At 48.0% G+C, this 23,470-nt stretch overlaps 1 protein-coding gene and 1 non-coding gene across 4 annotated transcripts in view; one reads left to right on the forward strand and one right to left on the reverse strand.

Annotated features, from left to right (window-relative positions):
• The window catches only part of WDTC1 (WD and tetratricopeptide repeats 1), a 36,570-nt gene extending 15,187 nt beyond the window's left edge, over positions 1 to 21,383 (forward strand). For all 3 annotated transcript variants that reach the window (XM_053267394.1, XM_053267393.1, XM_053267396.1), the window contains 11 exons: positions 801 to 988; positions 1,771 to 1,953; positions 4,619 to 4,713; positions 5,629 to 5,744; positions 6,553 to 6,628; positions 13,887 to 13,983; positions 15,637 to 15,810; positions 16,833 to 17,068; positions 17,705 to 17,873; positions 19,363 to 19,555; positions 20,759 to 21,383. In XM_053267394.1, coding sequence (XP_053123369.1) covers positions 801 to 988; positions 1,771 to 1,953; positions 4,619 to 4,713; positions 5,629 to 5,744; positions 6,553 to 6,628; positions 13,887 to 13,983; positions 15,637 to 15,810; positions 16,833 to 17,068; positions 17,705 to 17,873; positions 19,363 to 19,555; positions 20,759 to 20,956 — 1,725 coding nt within the window. In that variant the 3' untranslated portion in view covers positions 20,957 to 21,383. The remainder of the gene's footprint in view (positions 1 to 800; positions 989 to 1,770; positions 1,954 to 4,618; positions 4,714 to 5,628; positions 5,745 to 6,552; positions 6,629 to 13,886; positions 13,984 to 15,636; positions 15,811 to 16,832; positions 17,069 to 17,704; positions 17,874 to 19,362; positions 19,556 to 20,758) is intronic.
• TRNAT-UGU (transfer RNA threonine (anticodon UGU)) lies at positions 5,310 to 5,381 on the reverse strand. The gene has a single exon. It is a non-coding gene; the product is annotated as a tRNA-Thr (tRNA).
• Positions 21,384 to 23,470: the final 2,087 nt, after the last annotated feature.

A 23,470-nucleotide genomic window follows, 5' to 3' on the forward strand; every position in this document is an offset into this window, starting at 1 on the left:
CATCTTGGAAGGAGAGCTGCTGAGAGGTGTAGTCCATTCCCAGAACTTTCCCCATTGATTATTCTAAACCCTGTGGCCTGGGGCTTAGTCACCAGCACCCTCATAAAGAGGTACCCAAGCCTCCAACAGAATTCTTACATCTAGCATGTGAGACAGATTTTTTCCACTGTTGGGTCTCAGCTTTGAACACCCTGCCCCCTCAGATTTGTTCAGCCCCCTCAGTAAAGAGGGGCCCTTCTCAAGACATTCTTTTGAGGCCCTTCTCAAGACCTACCTTTTTTGCCAGGCTTTTGCCCTTTAATTTTTTAAAAAAATTATTGCTGCTGCTGCTGCTGTTAACTGCCTAGCATCTTTGGAGGAGGTGGTATACAAGACATTTTAAATTTATTTACATAGAGATAGACACACACACACACACACACTGCTTAGGCCATAAGGCCAGGATTCAAATTGCTGAATGTCCGTGTCCATGTGGGTCTGGGGAAATGGAAGACTTGATCCATTTATTCTTTTGTAGTAACTTATATAACAGGAAGAACTTTGGGGTTATATGCAGAATTTGTTTAAATTCACTGATACCAGGCCCTATATCTCAAGGAAAGCAGCCAACTTCTTAGTTTCTGCCATCAGTGTTCATGGCAAGCTGATATGATCTGAATTATCCCAAGTCCATGTTTTTGTGTTTGAGTGCCCCAAGAGCTTTTTATCATTGTTCTAACTACGTAATTTTTGTATCTCTAATATTTTTGTTATGGCTAAACAAATAAACTGATTGAATATCTTGTTTGTTTTTTCTTTAGTTCTTACCACATGCAGAAGACCGGATACTCATTACTGGGGCTGCAGATTCCAAGGTGCATGTCCATGACTTGACGGTTAAGGAAACCATCCATATGTTTGGGGATCACAAAAACCGGGTCAAGCGGATTGCCACAGCTCCCATGTGGCCCAATACCTTCTGGAGTGCAGCAGAAGATGGGCTGATCAGGTAGGAGGAGTGTTTTGCCCATCTATTCTGAAGTGTGATCAAGTGATAACTGCTTTAGCTCTTGATTCCGCCTGCCAAGAATGTGAGAGACTATATTTTCATGAGGATGTGAAGAACTCTCCAATAGGTATAAATACAACTCTCAAGCTTTGGAGGCTGGAGTGGAAAGATAACCATAACTATTACACTAGTTTCAGTTTGTAATTGAAGTATGAAGCTGCCTTATAGGAACATAGAAAACTGCCTTGTTCTGAGTCAGACTATTGGTCCATCTAGTTCAGTAGTGCCCACACTGACTGGCAGCAGCTTTCCAAGGTTTCAGGAAAGCATCTTTCCCAGCCTTACCTGGAGATGCTTTTTGAAGGATTTGGGATTGAAGCTGGGACCTTCCACATGCAGCTCTCCTCCTCTTATACTGCCAGGCCATTGGTCCATCAAACCCACTATTGTCCACTGTGATCGCAGTGGCTTTCTAAGGTTATTGGGTAGAAGCTCTCCCCAGACCTTCTGCCTAAGATGCTTCTTCTGGAAATACCAATGCCTGAACCTTAGAACATTATGCCAGCAAAGCAGTGTGCTCTGTAACTGAGCTACGTGTCTTCCTTTTTATCAAAGCAGACCATTATAAATAAAACACAGAATGTCAAGTTAGCTGATCAACAAAGCGTGGGGATGTCCATTTAACTTGCCCCTTTCTCATGATGGCTTGGGTTGTAGTTCCTCTAGCTGACCACTCCTCTCTTGTGATCACTTACTAACACTTTCTTTCATTCACTTTGTAGACAGTATGACCTGCGAGAGAACAGCAAGCACTCAGAAGTCCTGATTGATCTGACGGAATATTGTGGGCAGCTTGTGGAGGCCAAGTGTCTCACTGTCAACCCCCAGGACAACAACTACCTAGCAGTGGGAGCCAGTGGACCCTTTGTACGGATCTATGACATACGCATGATCCACAACCACAGGTAATGGGGACTAATGCCAGCAACTGGATGTGGCCAAATCTCCAAGTGGAAGTAGTGGTAGTGTTAAAATCCAGAAGGGAGGGAGTAAGTGTTCTTTAGGAGGCAGCAAATTCAAAGTAAGTTACAAATGCTGGAAGTGTAGCCCTATTAATCCATTGCAACAAACTGTGTGCCGCCTTAAGACTAACATCTGTTTAAATAAGTTACCATTAACCATATACTTGGTTAGGTGAATGCCAGGAGCTCCCACACTGAGATCTCATCTGGCCATGAGATGGTATAGTTAACTTTCCACTTCACCATAAATTAGCACTAATAGAGTTTGAATTAATACACCCAGGCCCTATCTATATGTTATGTTTGGCACACATACAATGTGTACAGTGCACACATATACTGAATTGTACACATGTATAATTATTCACCGGTTAGGTTAACCTGTAATCGGTATACATGTGCAGTAGTGCCCTTCCGATCTGTGTACCCTGCACTAAAGGGGACATGAATCAATTTTGAAATAAATGCATTTAGAGTCACACAGAAACATGTACATGTTTACACACAGCTGCTGAGGTGTACAGGTATAGGAAGCTGCTGTCTAGTGTGTCAGACCTTTGGCCCATCCAGCTCAGTGTTGCCTGGCAGCGGCTCTCTAAGGTTTCAGGCCGGAGTCTTTCCCAGCCCTACCTGGAGCTGCCAGGGGTTGAACCTGGGACCTTCTGCATGCAAAGCAGGTGCTCTCCCTGTGAGCTTCAGCACCATCCCCCAATAGAGCTCCGGAGTCATGAAGTGCAGACCTATTGCCTTAAGAATCTTCCAGATGTATCTGGTGTGTATGGCCCTTGGAATAGGGCATATTCTAGAAAAGTAGTCAAATGTTGCTTTGCAGTGAAAAAGAGAGGCACTGTAGCATCTTAAAAGGTTGCCTGATTCATTGTAGCACACACTTCCTCTGCAGTATGGTGGATACATGTGGGACACAGGCACACCCCAGTCTTGACAAGATGAGAGATGTACCCTTATTGCTTTTCTACTATGAAATGAAAAGACCACAGTAAAATATTGAATCCCCTTTGATATAGGTTTCATTTTAAGCATACACAGCCATCCTCTATAATAAAACGCTTGGTGTCCGTCCGTGGACGGACACCAAGAGTGTGTCCGTGCCTCCCTGGCCTGTTCTGCGCATGCGCGGAGCGCATGCGCAGAACAGAGCAAGGGAGACACGCCACCGGCACCCGGTGGCCATCTTGGGCGGCCAGAAGCGGCCGCCCCGAAGAAGCCGGGTGAGCGGCGCCAGGGGACACTGGCCGCCGCCGCCTTGGCCGGAGGACACGCCGCGGTGACAAGGGAGAGGCCCCGGGCAGCGGAGGGCCCGGCCGGGAGGGGTAAGGTGGTTTCGGAAGTTGGGAGGGAGGGAGGGTGGGACTTCGGCGGCAGCGTCGTCGTCAGAATTAAAAAAAAAAAAACAGTAAAGGGGAGAGGAAAAGGCTAGCGCCTGTTATTATAATGGGCTTCAAAATACTAGTTTCTGAATAAGGTTCCAGCACATACAAACTGCAATAAAGTCCTCATCCCCAACTGAAACTAAATATGATTATTGTGTAAGTGTATTTGCTTGCCCTTGTTACACTTGCCTCTGCATTGCCTCTTCTCCACTCTCTCTAGTCCCCCCCCCCCATTCCTGGAATTTAGATGTTAAAACTCCTGGGGACAGGAATCTAAAGAGAGATCTGAACCTAGGAGCTACACCATGTATGGTGTGAAATTATTTTTTGTGATAAGATTACTCTAAAATTGGAGCCAGTGTGGTGTAGTGGTTAGAGTGTTGGACTTGGACCAGGGAGGCCCAGGTTCAAATCCACACTCTGCCATGAATCTTGCTGGGTGACTCTGGGCTAGTCACTTCCTCTCAGCCTAACCTACCTCACAGGGTTGTTATGAGGATAAATATAACCATGGACACTGCTCTGGCTCTTTGAAGGAGAGTGGAATATAAATGCAAGTACAGGAGAACCTCATTATCTGCAGATTCATGTAGTCACGGTTGGGTAAAAGACACCCGTCCTCAGTATGCACGAGGGGAAACAGTGGGGGGAAACCCACTTTGACCTTGCTTATCCATGGGTCAGGGGTGGACAGAAATAACTGCGGAGGTCATTTCTGGCTGCCATTTTGTTCCTCAGAGCCACAAAATGACTCTGTTCAAGAGGAAAAAACAGGAAAAATTGTTGATTTATGGCTGATTTATGGGTATTCTGGGGCACTGCATGACTTGGGGGGAGCAGCAAAGCATGGTAAGGAGCTTCCCCCCATGTTTGCCCTCGAAATATGGTCAGTGTTCAGCCATTTTTAGCAAATTTTGAGCTGACCAGGAACCTCACCCTCACGATGCCATTGCCCTAATGTCTCAATATTCGTGCCGCTGCAGCAAGGAACAGAACCCCCCCAAATATTGAGGTCCTCCTATAAATAGTCTTAACTGTAGTTACAGACCTGAGAGAACGTTGGTGGTCTGAAATGTTCCTCCAGTAGATTCTGTCTGTTTTAAATGTAATGGCTCTAGTTTCCTTATTGTCCTTCTTGGTAGATTGGTGGGATGATGGGTTCAAAGCCAGAAGTGTAGTGTCCTCATTTTCAAAATAAAACTCTTCCTTCTTGTTAGAAAAAGCATGAAACAGAATCCCACAGCTGGAGTCCATACATTTTGTGATCGGCAGAAGCCCCTCCCAGATGGTGCAGCGCAGTACTACGTAGCAGGTATGGTGGCTTGGCTGGTGCCCACTTGCTGACGTTTTCAGGAAGATGGCTGGCTTGTTGAGGCGAAAGGGCCAGATCTAGCTAAGCTGGACTGGGGTGAAATGGCTCAGAAGTCATGGGGCCCTTCAGTTGTGGGTTGTATTTGCAGTAAGGTTGGAACATAGCAAGCTACATTATCCTGAGTCAGACATTTGACCCATATAGCTCGGGATTGTCTACAGCAGGACTGCACAACTTTGGCCCTTCTGCAGATATGGGAATACAACTCCCATTATCCCTGACTATTGGCTACTGTGGCTGTGCATGATGAAAGCTGCAGCGCTGAAGTTGTGCAGCCCTGCTCTACAGAGACTGGCCATGGCTCGCCAAGGGTCTTTCCCAGACCTACCTGGAAGTGTTAGAGATTGAACCTGGGACCTTCTGCATGCAAAGCAAATGCTCCTCCACTGAGCTACAGCCCCATCCCTTAAAACAATCAGGAAGCTGCCTAATGCCATATAGTCAGTCAACTGGGCCACCTCGCTCGGTGTTTTTGACACCGATTGGCAGTGGCTCTCCCTAGGTCTCAGGCAGGAGTTTGTCCCAGCCCTGCCTGGAGATGTTGGCAGGGATTGAACCTGGGACCTTCTGCATACAAAGCAGATGCTCTACCTCTGAGCTACAAGATTCACATATGCTCACTCATCCAAATGCAAACCAAGGGGAGCCCTGCTTTGCAACGGGGACAATTCCTGCTTGCTGCTGCAAGACAGGCTCACCAGTCTCCACCCCAGTTGACAGCCTGTTTCACTTGCTACCGAGGAGTGGTGCAGAAGTCAGCACAAATATGAGGTTATTGGTATGGTAGATTTAATGAGCTTTGATTCCATTAAACTGTACAGGTGAACTATGCTTGGATTTCTTTCCCATCCGCAGGACATCTTCCAGTAAAATTACCAGACTACAATAACCGGCTGAGAGTTCTGGTAGCTACATATGTCACCTTCAGTCCTGATGGCACTGAGCTGTTGGTCAACATGGGGGGAGAGCAGGTAGGAAGGACGATTGATCAATTGATGAGAAATTGGAGGAAGGGGTTCTTTGCTGATCATACACTTGGAGGCAAACTCAGGTTTGCTGTCACATAATAGCGGCATTCAGATGATCCTCCAAACCAGAGTTCAAAGGATCATGAGTAAGCATTGTGTGCATGCCTGCCTGTGTGCTCGTAGGAAGCTGCCTTCTACGAAGTCAGACCCTTGGTCTATCGAGCTCAGTATTGTCTGCACTGACTGGCAGTGGCTCTCCAGGGTTTCAGGCAGGAGTCTCTTTCCCAACCCTGCCTGGAGAGGCTGGTAGGGATTGAACCTGAGACTTTCTGCATGCAGAGCAGATGCTCCTCCGCTAAGCCACTTGCACGCAACTCCATCCTCCCACCCCATGCGTGGGATTTAATTCCTTCCCACTTGAAGCGAACTGGCTTGGTCCAAGCAAGAAGTAAGGAACTAAGCCTGATGCACCAGGGGCAAGGCTCAGCATTTTCCAGAAAACGTTTTAGATGATCATCCGAATGCACCCATGCGAGAACTGGCCCTCCGTCACACATTAGCAGCTGAACATACTAACTGCTTCCATTTGAGGTATGCCTGGTGGCTGATCCAAGAGGGCACCTTCATACTGCACATTTTCTTGTGGAGGACATTGTCTTCTACTAGAAATATGTACATGGTGTTGGATGCACACGCATGTGACTTTTAAAAACTGATTGTCTCAGACTAACTTTTTTTAATGTGGATGCCTTATTCCTTGTTATAGCTCGTCTGCACCAACATCAGCTCACTGTCTTCTTTGATCTTCTAGGTTTACTTATTTGACCTGACTTACAAGCAGCGGCCATATACTTTTCTCCTGCCAAAGAAATGCCACTCCTCGGGAGGTAAGTGTGTGCCATAATGCCCTAGGATTTAGAAGAGGGCCTCCAGCATCACTGTGTTTTGCATGGAGCACAACCCTCAGTGGGGTAGAAGTGCCCAGTCTGGGTAGAGAGCCGGACGCACTTCCAATCAGCAGTCATAAGAATGACAACATTAAGGTAGGAGGTGGGGAACGTGATCATGTGGAAGGCAGAAACTGGGTAGGATGGCTCTTCCTCATACCTTGGTGAAATGCTGGGGGCAAACTCTGGGTAGGGCCCGCTCATCCTACCCAGCTGCCACCCCTCACACAGTCACACTCCCTGCCTCCTACCTTAGTGTTTGTAGTTCGTGCAGCTGCCAATCAGGAGCATGCTCAGCAATCTTATCCAGGCTAAGCACTTCTTTTGCCCTGCTGGTGGTTGTGTGAGCAAGCCCCTTGTGTGTGCCCCATAGGCAGGTGTGTGCTCCATAGGCAAGCCCCTTGTGTGTGCCCCATAGGCAGGTGTGTGCTCCATAGGCAAGCCCCTTGTGTGTGCCCCATAGGCTAGTTGGATTCCTCAGATGGGGTCTTCCTGTGCCAAACAGTCTGCAGGGGCAGGCTGTGCTGTTGCTTTAAAAGCCATGGGATGGCAGAAGATGGTGTAGAGCATTAAGTTGGGCTCTCAGGGGCTAATGGTATGTACGCAGTGTCCCAAACCTGTTTTAGAGCAATAAAACCAAGTGTCTATAATGGATAGAAGCTTGCTTGCTTATTGGGCGGAGGGGCGGGGAGGGCTGAGAGAAGTGTATGAAGCAAAGCCTAGTGGCTTGGAATAATCAATAATGATAAATAAAACAGCACAGCAAGGCCTTCTTTTCCCCAGTGCTGCTTCTTTTCACAACATTGCTGGCAACTTATAATAAGGCTTCTAGATGTGTGTGGTCCCCCCCCCTCATTTGGATTAGTGGGGGAGTAGAACTGAGAGCGGTGTACTCTAAATTTTTTTTTTTAATCTGTGTATGGAATGAGTTTTGTTCTGGGCAGCCGTATCAAGGCAGTGTGTGCACACGTTCAGAATGGGGCCTTCCTGAATCACCCTGAGCAGGATCTAAAATTAACTGAGCGGACATCCAAAAACGTGTGAGTGGGTGCACATGCACACGCCTTAGAGGGAACACTGATTGAGAGAGGTGCAACTAATCAAAGCACCAGACCCACACATTCATGCCATTGGTAACAGATGAATTCATAGTGATTTTTGGCAACATCTACCCCCCCCCCCCCCGAGATGGAAAATAGGTGATAGCATTGTTGCACTTACAGCTTTCTGTAAAGCTGTACAGTCCCTTCTTTATCCCTACCCCCAAAACCATTAGGGTAAAATCAGTTGTTTTTGTGCAGAGGAAAGGGTTAGGGTCACATGAACAAATTGTTATATTCCCTCCATGGAATAATCTTTGGAGGACACTCCTGCCAATTTTCTTTTTCTCTGACACTGATACAATTGTATAGTGGTTCCTGTGTTCTTAAAAGCTTTTGAAAAACCATTGCAAATCTGACTGCTGCAAGCCCAGTGGTCAGGAAAATAAAAGTATGATGACACACTAAAAGTATTGCAATACTATCGTCTATTTTCCATGTCTGGGGTGTACACCTTGTCAAAAATCACAATGAGCCTCTGTCCCCCACCCCAGTAGTACTGACCACCCCACCTGGCTCATGCTAGAAGTTGAGATGTATCAACACTACAAACTTCAATGGGTTTAATGGTCATTCCTTCTCTCAAGGAAGCTCTCAGTGCCATAGTTGAGGGGTGAGGGAGAATTCCTCTCCATGAAACGTCAGCACTTTTACCAAACTAGGATTGCTTAGGGAAAGCCATCCATGCTAAACTGGTGTAAAACTGACCACTTGTAATTTTAATGTAGATATTCCCTCTCACATCTCAGCAAGCATTTCAGAAAAAGCACAGTATAACTGCAGCATGCCACTTGAGGGAGCTCTTGCCTGTATCTTCACCCCCCACTGATGCTGACAGAATGGGTGATCTCCACAGACTAAAACAGTGGCTGCCTGACATGCAAGAAAACTCAAGAGTCCTTGCAAATCCTCCAGTAGCAGAAGGCTGCTAAGAACATGGGGAGCTTTCTTAGACTGAGTCAGCCCTCTGGTCCATCTAGCTCAGTATTGTCCACACTGACTGGCAGCATATCTCCAGAGTCTTAGAGCTATCTTTTCCTAGGCCTACTTGGAGTTGCTAGGGATCGAACCTGGGACCTTCTGTGTGCAAAGCAGATGACCTACCACTGGGCTACAGGCTCCATTCTACCAGGTTGTGCAGGGCACCTTGGTTTCTGATGGCGTGTGGCTGTGATCTCTGCTAAACCATTGGAAGGCCAATTTCAATGGGTTCTGTTATGTTCCCTCCCTCCCAGAACAGATGTGAATCTGTTTTTCTGGGGTCCTTTAGCCTCAGTCAGGTACAAGTTCTATTGACATCTGGTAATGGCCAATCAGAGGACTACTATCCATGCGCCTGATCTGGGCTGCAGCTGTCAACTGCTTGGTTAGAAGGGATGCAAACCATCTTATAACTCTTGTTTAAACTGAATTGTGATCCTGGCTTGTATTGCTGCTAGTTAATATTGATTTTGTTAAGCATTTTTGCGTGTGTGTGTGTGTGTGCACGCACACACATACACACACCCACACCCATTCAGCTAACAAGTCTGCCAGAGTAGCCCACTTAAAATCAATAAAACACATTAACTTGATACAGAATCTTTCCCCCCAAACCTTGTTAGCAGCATATGGTTCTACTGACCTCCTGAGGGCGGAGGGTGCTCAGTCCTAACTGAAGAAGCAGCAGCAAGTAGAGATGGCGATACTTGGCCTCAATGACTCGCCCCGCCACGATACTCTTCTGCACATCATTATAGCAGGGCTGGCTTTGCCTGTGGTTGGGGACAGATGATAGTTGACTTTTTTGAATTGGATAGGGCCAGCTGGATAGGGCCAGTTGCTGTCCCCTTGCTAAATAAAGAGAATCACCACTTTTAAAAGGTGCCTTTAAAAGCCTGCAAAAATCTGTTGGAAATGGTAGTGAAGCAAAGAAAGTATCCCCTGGCTGACCTGAGGAAAATTACTCGAAGAAGTCCCATTGAAACTAAAAGGACAACTTGAGCAATGCTAAACTTGTCCTTTTAACTTCAATGGGATTACTGTGAGTCATTTTCCTGATCATGTATGTCTCTGTCCCCAGTAGTCTGGAGGCATATTTTGGGAGGCTCATGTATGTATAGTCATGACTGGATAGTTAATGACCTGCTCACTGCAGTCTCCATTGTTTGCTGGGTGGATGCTTGTATAAATGTACAATTATAAATTGCATAATCTGTGTACACTCATGGCCTGGGCCCAAACGGGCACTTAGCACAAGGCCACAGTTCTGATGCACATCTAGGGAGCTCTAATGCCTGTCAGACCTCTGGTCAGCCCCATGTCAGACATACAGAAACTCCATCCACCTGCATCGTAGCCTTTGAACTCTCTGAACCAGTAGGTAAATACTGAGTATGAAATGCTTTGAACGAAGGACCATTGGCTAGATGGGTTGTTGGTTCCATCCAGCAGGGCTGCTCTTGTTATCCAGCTAGAAGTGCCAGGGGCCTCTGGGATGCCCACAAGCAGACCCTGAAGCTTTTCCATGCTGTTGCCCCTTCTGTAATGAGTATTCAGTGGTATCCTGCCTCACTTCACTATTTTTCAAGTGGCAAAAAACCTTCAATATGAGAGCCATTTCCCACTGTGCTGATCTCCACACAGTACTGCGTTTTTCTCAGTGTTGGGTGGACCTTTTAAGAGAGACTGAGCCCTCTCTTAAGATCTCCATGGGGAAAGTGCTGGGAAGGGCTACATTTCTCAGCACTCCACGTGCACCTTCCAATATGGTGCAGGGGCTCTAGGAGGCTCCGTTTCCCTTAAAGGACAAAGCGCAGCACTGCACAATGAGAATGATAGTCTCCACATAGGGCCAGGGGGACTGTGTAGAGTATTGAGCCGAGGCTGAAGCTTCACACAGACTCAATACATAATGAGTCAGTGGGTTGCATTTAAGATTGATGGGGACCACCACTGACCTTTGGGCAATGAAGAATACTACATTAAGCTATGAAGACTATAGACCTACCCTTCTCCATGAATTGGTCCAATCCCCTTTCTATTGCCATCTTTTTTCGCATTTTAAAATTTTATTGGTTTTTACAATATCTTAACAATCCCATTACATTTAATTAAGTAAATGTTGACTTCCCGCTTACCAATCTGCACGGTTCATATTGGCTATACAAATCTACCATTGCTATAATAATTCAAAACACATATACTCCACATTGCAAACTCGATTTTACCCTACCCAACCTGCTGCTGTTACTAAATTTCAAACCCTGCTGAAAGGTCCATATTGGAAAAATAGTTCTTTAAGTAAAATAAGAATGGCTCCCAATCTTCTTTGAAACATTCCAAGTTTCCATCCCTTATAAGTGCTGTAAGTTTTGCCATCTCAGCATATTCCAAAATTTTTATCAACCAATCTTCTTTTGAGGGCATTTTATTATCTTTCCATTTCTGCGCATATACTATTCTAGCCGCCATGGTTGCATACATAAAAAATGTTAAGTTTCTTCTGGAGAACTCTCCTTGTGTTTATTCCCAGCACTAAGGATTCTGGCCTCTTAGGAAATGTCACTTTTAAAATTTTTCTTCAACTCATTATCCTATATAATAAAAGGCTAAGTGAGTGGCCGTGGCCTTGGAATGTTGGGGATCTGCGTCCCTGCCTCCCTGGGCTGTTCTGGGCCTGCGCAAAGCGCAGGCCCAGAACAGCCCAAGGGAGACAGGACCGCAGACACCAGTGTCCCAAAGCCGCGGGCGGCCATTAGACAGCAAACACCCGACCTCTTGCCACAGTCCCATGGGCGGCCATTACGGGCCAATCGCTGCCCGCCCGCCCGCTTTGGCAACAAACACCCGACCTCTCGCCGCGGCCCCACAGGCGCCCATTACGGGCCAATCGCTGCCCGCCCGCCCGCCACCACCACCCCGGACCCACCGGCGGCCTTTCCGCCCAATCCCCGGTCCTCTTTTCAAGCCCCCACGGGCGGCCACTTCAATCCAAATGCTGCCGCTGGCCCCCCGCCCACCCTCCTTCCTGACTCCTGCGTCCCCGGTCCTCCTTTCACAGCCCCACGGGCGGCCATTTCCACCCAAATACTGCCGATGGCTGCCCTCCCTCCCTCCCGAGTCCTCCTTACCCCGGCCATGTCCGTCGGGCTGAAAGCTACTGCATTAAAGAGAAAAAGAGGAGCTCGCAAGCAGAGCTCCTCTCTTTGCAACGGCTCTGCCCGAACTGACACTCTGGCCATGAAGGACGCAATAGGCGTCCTTTGCGTCCAAACTGACAGTACGGGCAGAGGCTTTGCAAGAGAGAGGAGCTCTGCTTGCGAGCACCTCTCTCCCACTGACATTAGGCAGTTCTTGGGCGAAGGACTCTCCTCATGGGAGGGCAGCCGGGAAGACAGTGGTGACGGCTCCATGGGCCAATTGCGCCCGGAAAAATATTCTAGACCTTCGGAGGAAGGGCGGCCGGGAGGGCAGCGGAGCAGGCGGCAACGGCACCATTTCCATGGGACGATCTGGACTTTAATACTGTGGGGAGGGGGGTGGGGGGAGTACCACACAAGCACACACACACCCCCTTTGCTTAATTATTTACTATTTGTGAAGATGACTGTAATTGTTCAAAATTATAGAACTTTCCAATACTACTTTGCATACTGTGCAGACATCCACAGCTCTGAGATGTGCATGTACTGCTTGCAAGCCACTCCAAAGTGCAACCACTCTGGGGCCACTAAGCAATACATAATTCTAATTGTGATGGTACTCTCATTTTTCCCAATGGGTGTGCAAAACAGAGAAAGAGAGAGAGACAGACAAAAAAATAGACAGACAGCAAAAGACAAAACAAGGAATGAGGGAGGGAGACAGAACTCTAGAGAAAAGAAAAGAAATAAAGAAGGAAAAACAGAGAAAAGAGAGAGATGGGAAAGAAAAGAACAAAATAAACAAAGAGAGAGGAAGGGAAAATAAGAGAGATAAAAGTGAAGAACAAAGGGAAAAAACAAAAGATAGAAAAAGAGAAAAAGGAAAACACACACACACAAAACCCCCACAGAACACACCCATTATAGAAAGAAGAGAGAAAAAGAGAATGAAGAGAATAAAACATATAAAAAACAAAACAAAGATAGAAGGAAAAGGAGAACAAGAAAAGGAAGGAAAGGAGAGAAAGGAAGAGAGACAGGGACAAAAAAAAGTAAAAGAAAGGAAGAACGCTTAAAGGGTGGGGGGGGGAAGCTAGCGCCCGTTATTATAACGGGCTTAAAAATACTAGTATATCATATCCCAAAAGGCCTTAGCCTTCCCGCATGACCACCACATATGAAAAAAGATTCCTTCACATTGTCCACATTTCCAACATTTGTTTGGAACATTTTTATACATTAATGCTAATTTTTTCGGTGTCAAATACCACCTGTGCATCATCTTATAATAATTTTCTTTTAAAGTATAACATGCAGTGAACTTTAAATCAGTTTCCCATAATTTTTCCCAAGCTGCCATATCTATATTATGACCCACATCTTGAGCCCATTTTATCATAGTCGTTTTAACCACTTCATGTCTTGTCTTCTCCAAAAGCAACAACTTATACATCTTAGAGGCTACTTTTTCATCATTTTCACACAATTCCTTCTCGAATCTCGACATTTGATGTATTGCCATCTAAGCTTTTGCCACATCTCATGCCAGTGAACTCAATAACGTGACTGTGCACCATGTTAAGAAATACCTTTCTCTTTTCTGTCCTAAGTTTGTTACCACTTTGCTTCATTGTATGACTTGGAGTTTCTCCTTACTGAAAAGTCCCCAATGTGTGAGTTTCTCCTCCCAGGAAATGTGCTCCACCTCCCTAGTTATTTTGGCTGCCTTTTCTGCACCTTTTCCAGCTCTGTCCTTTTTGAAGTGAGTAACCAGAACTAGTTACTGGTTACTCATCTCAAAAAGGACAGAGCTGGAAGAGGAGCAGAAAAGGCAGCCAAAATAACAGTTTGTGGGGAGAGGAGAGGTCAACATCTGTTGCTATTTGGTTTGTATTTGACGCCTTCCGCCAAGTGCACACAAGACGCTTGCGCATTATTTCTGGATTATGCTTGGCTTGTGTTTACAATTCTCAGAGGTGCAGAATGGGAAGACATCCACCAATGGCGTGTCAAATGGCATCCATCTCCACAGCAATGGCTTCAGGTTGTCCGAGGGCCGAGCGCACATCAGGTAAGGCGACACCGTTGTCTTGCTGGTAGTGTCTGCTGTGCACCCCTCTTCTGAAAGGTAATGCAGCAGGAAAATCTCTTTTCTAGCAATGCAAATGTGACCCAGAAAGTGCAAGTAATCCACAGGAGAAAGTAAGAACCAGCTGGGCTAAGAGCTGTGCCAGAAAGTAGTAGTAAAACCAGGATCCGCTGTGCCCCCCCCACCACCACCACCTTGGCCTGCAGAAATTGCTCTTGAACTGGGGGTGGGGGATAAAAACATAACAGCTCTGCTGGATCAGGCCCAAGGCCTACCTAGTCCCACATCCTGTTTCCCATAGTGGCCCACCAGATGCATCTAGCAAGCCCCCAACCAGGAGATGAAGGCGTGTACCAGTTGCAGGCATCCCCTGCAGCTGGTACATATAGGTATGCAGCCCGTTCTACGAGGGCAGATGTGGTGACAGGAACACTTGCCTCAAGTGACCTCCTCAAGGTTGACCTCAGTATATTGCACAAGGCACTGAAAAACCCTCTGGAGCTAATGGGTGCGGATGCAGAGTCACGATGAGCTAGATCTCTATTCTGCCCTTGCTTAAGGCCTCATAGGAGGTACCCTCTCCCTGTCTGATCCTTGCAGCAGCTCGGTTTGGTAGATTAGGCCAAGAGATGCTGACTGGCCCAGGGTCACCCAATAAGATTCATGGGTTAAGGGAAATCGGGACCTGGAGCTACCAGCTCCTAGTCTGGTCCTCTACTGGCTCTTCCCAGGACTTTCCAAAGTTGCTTGCTGAGGGAGGGGGGTGGGTTTGCTGCCCGAAGTGACTGCTGCATGCTGGGATGTGCAGCTTGCTGCACAGTTGTCCCTGCAGGGAAGGAGAGACTTCTACTGGCTGCTTCTGCCTCCCGGTCTCGCCTTCTCTGAAGTGTGTGCCTCTTTCAAAGGGCTGGGCTGCTGCCCCACAATACCTTGCTGCCTGTGTACTATCACCCCAGCCCATCCCTTTCCACTTCCATCATGTTCAGGCAGAATAGTGCCACAGGAGTCACTGTGGTAGTGGGGCCAAGTACCGGCACCATACCAAGAAGAACCATCAGTGCTGCTTGTATCACTGGCTGGAAAGCAGTACTTTAACCTTTGCATCGCACGGCCTCTCAAGTGTGTCTCTTCTCCTTCTTCTGTTGAATCCCCACAGCCAGTCCCTATGCCTACAGGACAGTGACCTTCTCTTGTCTGCTGCCACTCCAAACTGATATCTAGGGGTGCTGAGGAGCAGGGAGAAAGGGCTGGATATCAGTTCTGACGGGCGGCAGCCTGTGTGATGCCTGGTGAGGCATGTGCCGCTGAGCCCAGCACAGGCCTGCAGCAGAAGGCATGGGGGAGGCCAGGCACCCCAGCAGCAGGGGAGTGGGGTCTGCATGGGCCACCCACGGGCCACGCAACGAAGAACGCTGATATAGGCTGATGGGAGAAGGGGTTTGGGGAAAAGAGGCTGGGGCTCTGGTACCTCTCTCCTTTAGAAATTAAGGATCTCTTTGAGCCAATGTACCTTCCTGGACTGGCTTGATGGGACATCTGTGGCCCAAGCTTCTCAGCCAGAAGGTTCCGCTTCCGTAGGTGGCTGCCATGGCTCAAGTGTACAGTGTCACCTTCCAGCTTTCCTTGTCCCTGCAGCCCACAGGTGGAGCTTCCTCCATACCTGGAGAAAATCAAGCTGCAAGCCAACGAGGCTTTTGCTTGCCAGCAGTGGACTCAAGCCATCCAGCTTTACAGCAAAGCTGTCCAGAAGGCCCCCAGCAACGCCATGCTGTACGGAAACAGAGCTGCTGCCTACATGAAGCGCAAGTGGTGAGTGAATGAGAACCCCTTCTGGGAGCCTTAAGGAACTGAGCCCCGGTTCCCCTCTAGCACGGGGCCAAGGGAGGAGACCGGAGGGATGCCTTCTCCCTTCCTTGGGGGAGAAGAGCCACTCTTGCAGCAGAGAGCACAAATTGTCCCCTTTGCTAAGCAGGGCTTGCCTTGTTGCCCATTTGGATGGTTGACTACATGTGAGCTCAGTCTGCTCTCAGGGATTTCCCTGGGGTGGGGCCATAACTCAGTGGTAGAGCTTCTGTTTCCATGCAGAAGGTTCCAAGTTCTGCCCCTAGCAGCGCCTCCAGGTAGGGCTGAGAGAGACTCCTGCCCGAAACCTCGGAGAACTACTGCCAGTCAGTGTAGGGAGTACTGAACTGGATGAACTAATGGTCTGAGTTGGTAGAAGGCAGCTGTCAGTGTTAACTGATTATGGTAGGGGACAGGGCTGTAGCTCAGTGGCAGAGCATCTGCTTGCAAGCAGAAGGTCCCAGGTTCAATCCCTGGCAGCATCTCCAGGTAGGGCAGGGAGAGACTCCTGCCTGAAACTTCAGGGAGCCACTGCTGCTCAGTGTAGACAATAGATAGGCCAGTGGTCTGATTCTGTATGGGGCAGTTTCCTATGTTTACTGGATCCCAGAATACTGGCCTGTCGCCTCCATGGGTAGCTCTTAATGCAGTTGCTAAAGCCACCCCATGGGCTGCCTGCCTAGAAGCCAGTTATGCTGACTCCTCCTGGCTCTGGTGTTGCCTTCTTCCAGCACCTTGGCCCTCCTAACAGCAAGAGTCTCATCCTCCATTTCCCTGAAGGGAGAAATTTTGCAAGCGGCCACACACAGCTTGTTGCTTACTGTAGGAGAAAAAAAGCCGGGTGGTATACATGCCAAGGGACATGTGAAGCCTTTAGGAGAGCTGGGAGGAAACATGCTTGTGGGTTCCCTGTCACCACCTCGAAAGAATGGTGGGGCGAGAGATGGGAGCAGCCCCCTAAGTTGTCGGGATCTGACTTATCGTTGCAGGGATGGGGATCACTATGACGCCCTGAGAGACTGCCTGAAGGCCATCTCCCTGAACCCCTGTCACCTGAAGGCTCACTTCCGCCTGGCTCGCTGCCTCTTTGAGTTGAAGTATGTCGCAGAAGCCCTGGAGTGTCTGGATGACTTCAAAGGAAAGTTCCCCGAGCAAGCGCACAGCAGTGCTTGCGATGCCTTGGACCGGGACATCAACACAGCCCTTTTCTCGAAAAGCGATAATGGTGGGGACCAGCATGACCGTGGGTTCCCCTTCTGCCCTGAGGGTTAGCAATGGCTAAATCGCCCCCCCCATTCCTAACTTATCAAGCTGCTTATTCATACTTACCCAGCAGTCCTTTGTCCAGGGTCTGGCTTTCTGTGTGCTGTCTGTTTTCCCTAATGGCATAAACATGTTTCTATTGCTACTACTGTTATTACTATTGCTACAAGGATTACTGGAATTCCTGTTATTACTTCAGGATAGGGAGGGATGGGGGAACAGCAAGGGGGTGGGGATTAAACCCTGCTTTCCCAGCAGAGTGATTCAACTTGGAGAGCCCCTGGCAACTGCATTTAGAAGAAATTAACAGATGAGAGAGCCAGTCATAGTGCTCTGGTTTGCCTAGTTTCCTCTGATTGGAAGATGAGGCTGGCCTGGACCTGGAAGCTGTGCATTCAAACCCCAACTCCGCTGTTAACTCCTTGAGAGGCCTCAAGGAATTTGCTGTGTGACAACCTCTGTTTCCCATCTGCAAAACTAGGGAATTTTAGTCATCCCATGATCCCATCTTTGCAGCAACCCTGTAAAAGGCTAAAAAGGGTTTCTGTTGTCTTGAAGCCCGAGAAGTCAGCGCCGTAACTTTGTATTTCCTTTTTAGCGGAGGACAAGAAAGGGAGCGGCCCCATCTGGCTGCGAGCCAACGGACGCAAAGATTCCATCTCGGAAGATGAGATGGTGCTGCGAGAGCGCAGCTATGACTACAAGTTCCGATACTGCGGCCACTGCAACACGACCACAGACATCAAGGAGGCAAACTTCTTTGGCAGGTATGTGGATCTCTCGCAAGCTCAAGGGTGAGATTTCTGTTGCATAGGGTTGTGTCTGCAACCCTCTACATGGCCCTGCTTGGATACCAAACGGTCTTTTGGCTTCCAGAGGCTCAGCCTTTGAGAGGCTCCCTCTTCTGAAACAGCCGGGCCAACCTCCATATCTGTGGCTGGTGTTAGACACTTTGGGTACAGCTTTTTGCGCTCCATTTATAGAAACATAAGTTCAGCTAATATAACGGCTGCCTTATACCGAGTCAGACCCTTGGTCCATCTAGCTCAGTATTGTCTACACTGACTGGCATCAGCCTCTCTGAGGTTTCAGGCAGGAGTCTTTCCCAGCCCTACCTCGAGATGTTGCTAGGGATTGAAGCTGGGACCTTCTGCATAGAGAGCAGATGCTCTACCCCGGGCTAGGGCACCACGAACAAAAATTTATATACTGCTTTTTAACAAAGTTTCCAAAGCAGTTTACATTGAGGATAAATAAACAAATAAGAAACACCATCCCCTAAAGGGAATATATTACAGCAAAGAGCGATCACATGTAGTCACCTACCCAAATGTATACTAGGGCGGACGCTGCTGTCCACCTGTGCTATGGCCCCATCCCCTAAAAGGAATGTTTTACAGCAGACAACTTTAACAAGTAGTTGCCCATCCAAATGCATCCCAAGGTGGCCCTGCTTAGTAAAGGGGACAATTCATGCTCGCTGTCACAAGAAGTGGTAGCCAAAGTGAATATTGGGGGCAGTCTTTGCCTGTACAAGCTACTCTTTGAGGTTGACATTGGGAACTTCTGGAAAGATGTGGCTTGCCCTCCTTCCATGGCTAAAGGCTTTTGTGAGATCTGCAGTTTGATGTTGAGGCACAAATGCTGGCCGCCTCCGCCTCCTCCTCCTCCCCCCTCCCTCTCTCCCTCCTCCTCTTCAGATTAACACAAGGTTGGTTCCAAAGACTCAGTAACAGACTCTGGCCGTTTATGAAGTGTGTTCTGTTGATAGTACTTCCAGTGATGGAGGGACCGGGGAAGCAACGGGGCGACAGGGAGGTATGCTGCCGCCCCGGCAGTCCCTTTGCAAAGGAAGTGCCTGCGGGGGGGGGGGGGGAAGCGGAGGGAAGGGTAAGTGTAGCCTCCTCCACCTTGCCTCCGAACTTCCCCCGCCCGGTTCCGTGCACATCTTTAGTGACCTGCATGCTGCAGTCGCTTCTCCCCTCGTTAAAATTCTGCTGCAGGTAGCAATACTCTTCACAAACTTGGCAATGCCTTGGAGCAGGAAACTGTGAAGCCAGGACCAGTTTACACAACTGCCAACTGAAAAAATCCTATACAGAGGCTGAACTCTGGGTTTTCCAACCTGTGGGCTTGTTGCTTAACAATCCGCCTCCGTCCCTTAAAACAGGCCGTTCCCTCCCTCTTGCTTCTGCTGACCACTTCACTGCATCCCCCAGTCTCTGCCTCATTTCCCCTCCTTTTTATCTTCTCCAGCAATGCGCAGTACATTGTCAGTGGCTCCGACGACGGCTCCTTCTTCATCTGGGAGAAGGAGACGACCAATCTAGTGCGGGTGCTGCAGGGTGACGAGTCGATCGTTAACTGCCTCCAGCCCCACCCGAGTTACTGCTTCCTGGCCACCAGTGGCATCGACCCCGTTGTACGGCTGTGGAACCCCAGGCCGGAGGTAAGAGCAGAGGCGGGCTCTGGGTGGCTTCTCTGTTCTTGGTCAAGCCTTCTAACCACTGCACTGATTCTCAGTTGCATGACACTTGTGATTCCTTGTTTCGGAACTTGAACTTATTTTCAGATCCTGATCACTGCTGCTTGTTTTCCAAAAGTAGGCAGAGTTCAAGGGCTCAGGCACAGGACAAGGAAAGACTTCTAGGCATTCCCATTGAGTTATACAATGAAGTTTCCTGCTAGTTTATAAAAAATAATTTAATATTTAATAATAATATATTATTAATAATAAAATAACAAACGATAAAGCAGAGGATTGAAAAGCAATGAGTGCCTTTCTTCATGTTGCTTTAGAAGGCCTGCTTTTGGAAACTGGATTTTATGGAACTCATTGCCATAAAATGTGATGAGAACCCCTGGCCTTGGATGACTTTTTAAAGGGCGTGATTACTACAACAAATATTTATATACCACTTTTCAAGCGAAGTTCTCAAAGCAGAGAAATAAGATGGTTACCCCCAAAGGGTTCACAGTTGAAAAAGAAACACAAGGGAGACACCACCATCAGCCACTGGAAGGATGCTGTGCTGGGGTTGGGCAGGGCCAGTTGCTTTCTCCTTGCTAAATAGAAGAGAATCGTAACTTTTATTTTATTTATTTGTTCGTTTTCTATGCCGCCCTTTCAAAAACAGCTCAGGGTGATTTACATTAGAACAAAACAATTAAAATCAAGTAACAGTTAAAAACAAGACTATAAAACACCATAAAACACTTACTTACTTGCTTATTTATTTCGATTTCTATATCGCCCTTCCAAAAATGACTCAGGGCGTTTTACACAGCGAAATAATAATAAATAAGGTGATGTTTTAAAACAGTTAAAACATTCAAAACAGTTTAGAAACCCTGGAAAACCAGGTTAAAGCAGGTTTAAAAGGTGCCCCTTTGCTTGGTGAGCCTGAGTAGACAAATGCATGACCTGTAGCACTATCCATGTCTTCTACCCAAGTTCAGAAATGGTGTGCCTGCTGTGCTTGAGGCCCATCCTTACCTCCCTGGGGTCAAATCCAGTCACTATCCAACACTGTCCTCTCTAGCAGAGGTAGCTCATAAGCCCCTTGGTGGAGGCGGAGGCAGCTCTGCTTGGGTTTGCCCCGCAGGAGTGGCCCTAAGGCAGTCCGATGTTCCCCTTCTTCTTGTTCTGCAGGGCGAAGCACTGAACGGGCGCGTGGTGGAAGACATGGAAGGCGCCTCCCAGGCCAACCAGAGGCGGATGAATGCCGACCCATTGGAGGTGATGCTGTTGAACATGGGCTACCGGATCACAGGACTGACCGGTAGTGGGGCCGGAGGCTCGGATGACGAAGACAGCTCCGAGGGGCAAGTCCACTGCCGGACCAGCTAAAGCTGAATTGCTTCTCCTTCCCGTAATTGTTCTTTTTGTTTTGTTTGAAGGGAAATCTAGTCTGCTCAGTTTGAACTCTGACGAACGACTGCACTGTTTCACACTATGCACAGAGTAGGACACGCCAGCGGGGGCAGGAGTGGCTTTGTTGTTAAACTGCTGCTACCATTTCTTCCCCCCTCCCTCACCTTCTCTCCCTTCCACTGTTGAGCAGCATGGTAACGCAGCCCGCTGGATTTTGCCTCTAGCAGACTTTAGTCTGTGCAAGGATTTCTCTCTTGCGTTGTCTGTGAGCAGTGTAAAGCTGGTAACCATTCCCTCCTCCGGTGCTGCTGCATGGCCTGGAAGACACGGGGGGACAATTACCTACATGAATGCGTTTTTTTGCAGAGAGGATGTTTAAAAACTCAATAAAATATAAACTAGGGCAGGGATTATGGAATGACGTTTTAATGCAGTGATCTCTGTCTCCGAAGCTTGGCTTGCCTGCTCCACTGCTAGCTGCCGGCCCGTAGCTTGGCTGCTGCAGCCTCTCTTCCGGCCTGCTGTGCAGCTGAGTCTACCGTTAACCTGGCCTCTGCATCTAACACATGGTCACAACAAAACGGCCAGATTGCAAACAGGCACCTTAGTTAACACAAGGACGGAGGCGCAGGGAAACTAACTTTTTCTGGCTCTCGTATCCAATACTTTATTTCTTCCGGCTGCAGAGAAATGGCTATAATAGGGAGAGGCCCCAGCCTCTTGGTGACTTCTGTGACTTGGGCTAGTAAAAAGACCTGATGTTGCTGCTGCTTTGAAAACTCTTTTTTCCCCCCCCTTCATCCAAGAGATTCTGTTTTCTGTGTCTGTCTGGCCAGGTGTGGAGCATATCACTTGACATGCTACATCACAGTTTGAGACCCTGAGAGAGGGGGATTTTGTGTGACAGAACCCAGATCATGTCGCCTCTCCTTGTCCTCCGTGGGATGTGTCCCTTTGCCGTGTGTAGGAGAAACCCCAGGGCAGGGGTTCTCAAACTGGGGTCCCTGGATGATGTTGGACTTCAACTCCCATGGGACTTGAAGCCCAGCAAGCTCTGCCTCAGAGGTTAGTGATCTTCTTGGGGTCTTTTTATCCCTTTTGAACTCTAGCTTCTGGGTATGCAATGTTTCTTAAAATAGCAGTGACTATTGGCATAAATTATGCCATTTCACCCATTTGTGCTTGCCACATTCAGGCATATCAAGTGGATTCTGCACAGCTGATCCCGCCAGAGGGGTTTTTTGTTCTTCCCCTTTCCATTTTTCAGACTGTCTCCTAAAGCCAAAGAGTCTCTGGAAATTGTTCCAATATTTTATTCACTTGGTTAAACTGCCACCATTGATCCTTGAGGGTATTGCTGAGGGGCTAGAGTGGGGGCATGGAAAATGCTGCTGGTAAAAATGGGTCTCGCATGGGCTCTACTGCCAGTACAATTGGTACAGAGTGGCGGTGATGAGGAATTATCCTGAACTACCAGGAAAAGAAGTATTTGCTGTGGTCAAGGGTATGTGCACAACCCACTCTTGATCAGAGGTAATAGTCACTTTGCTCTCCTGGATAAGAAGTTCTTTTGTCTTCCTACAGAGTGAGCAAATGCGTGCCATAACATCTCTCTTCCAGGGAACTTCTCTGGAGTATTGGAACTGGAAACCAGCCAGGCAACCATTTTGGCAGACAGGGTGCATAGAAAATAAATCTGGGTGTAACCAACTGCTCCACATCCTTCTCACAAAACTTCTAGTAGAGTGGCATGATGTAGACCAGGGCTTCGCATCTTCAGCCCTCCTCCTGTTGGATTACAATTCCCACCATCCTTGATTATTGGCTGCTGGGAGTTGTGGTCCAGAAATTGCTGGAGGGCTGGAGTTGGGAAGCCCTAATGCAGATGTACAGCATGCAGTGCTTCCTCTTCCCCCTGCTTTGGGCCCGAGTAGAACTAGCAGAGAGCGTTGTTATATCTTCTTGCTCCACTCTGCCCAAGACTACTGCATATTTCATGGAGGCAAAGTTCTTGGTTGCCCCTATAACCTTGGCACTGGGCAACATCCCCTTCAAGGATTGCGCCCTCCTGCAGTCCTTCTGTCCTATTAGCAGATTTGGGCCAGAACAGGCCAGCTCCTGCTTGCTGCCTTCCCAGTTGCAAAAGCCATATTCCCTGGCCAGACATTTGCAAGGCAGTGCCTTCTAATATTCACTGTATGCATTTCCGTCTTCATAAATGGACTATGTTTTCTGGGCCCTTAAGTTGCATTAAACCTGAAAGCATTTCATGGAGCATAGTTAACCATTATGGTTATTATTGGAGGAACCTTACAGCAGGGATGGGCAACCTTGGGCACTCCAGCTGTTGAACTAAGATCCCCATAATCCCTGGCCACAATTTTTTTGTATAGCTCATTAATGCTGTGGTTAAACAATGGCAGGAGTGCCAAAGGTTGCCTGCCCCTGCCTTTTAGTTTCCCTTCCCATCCCTATAACTTGTTGGTTGGC

This window comes from Hemicordylus capensis, chromosome 7, assembly GCF_027244095.1.
Source record: "Hemicordylus capensis ecotype Gifberg chromosome 7, rHemCap1.1.pri, whole genome shotgun sequence".
NCBI lineage: Eukaryota > Metazoa > Chordata > Lepidosauria > Squamata > Cordylidae > Hemicordylus > Hemicordylus capensis.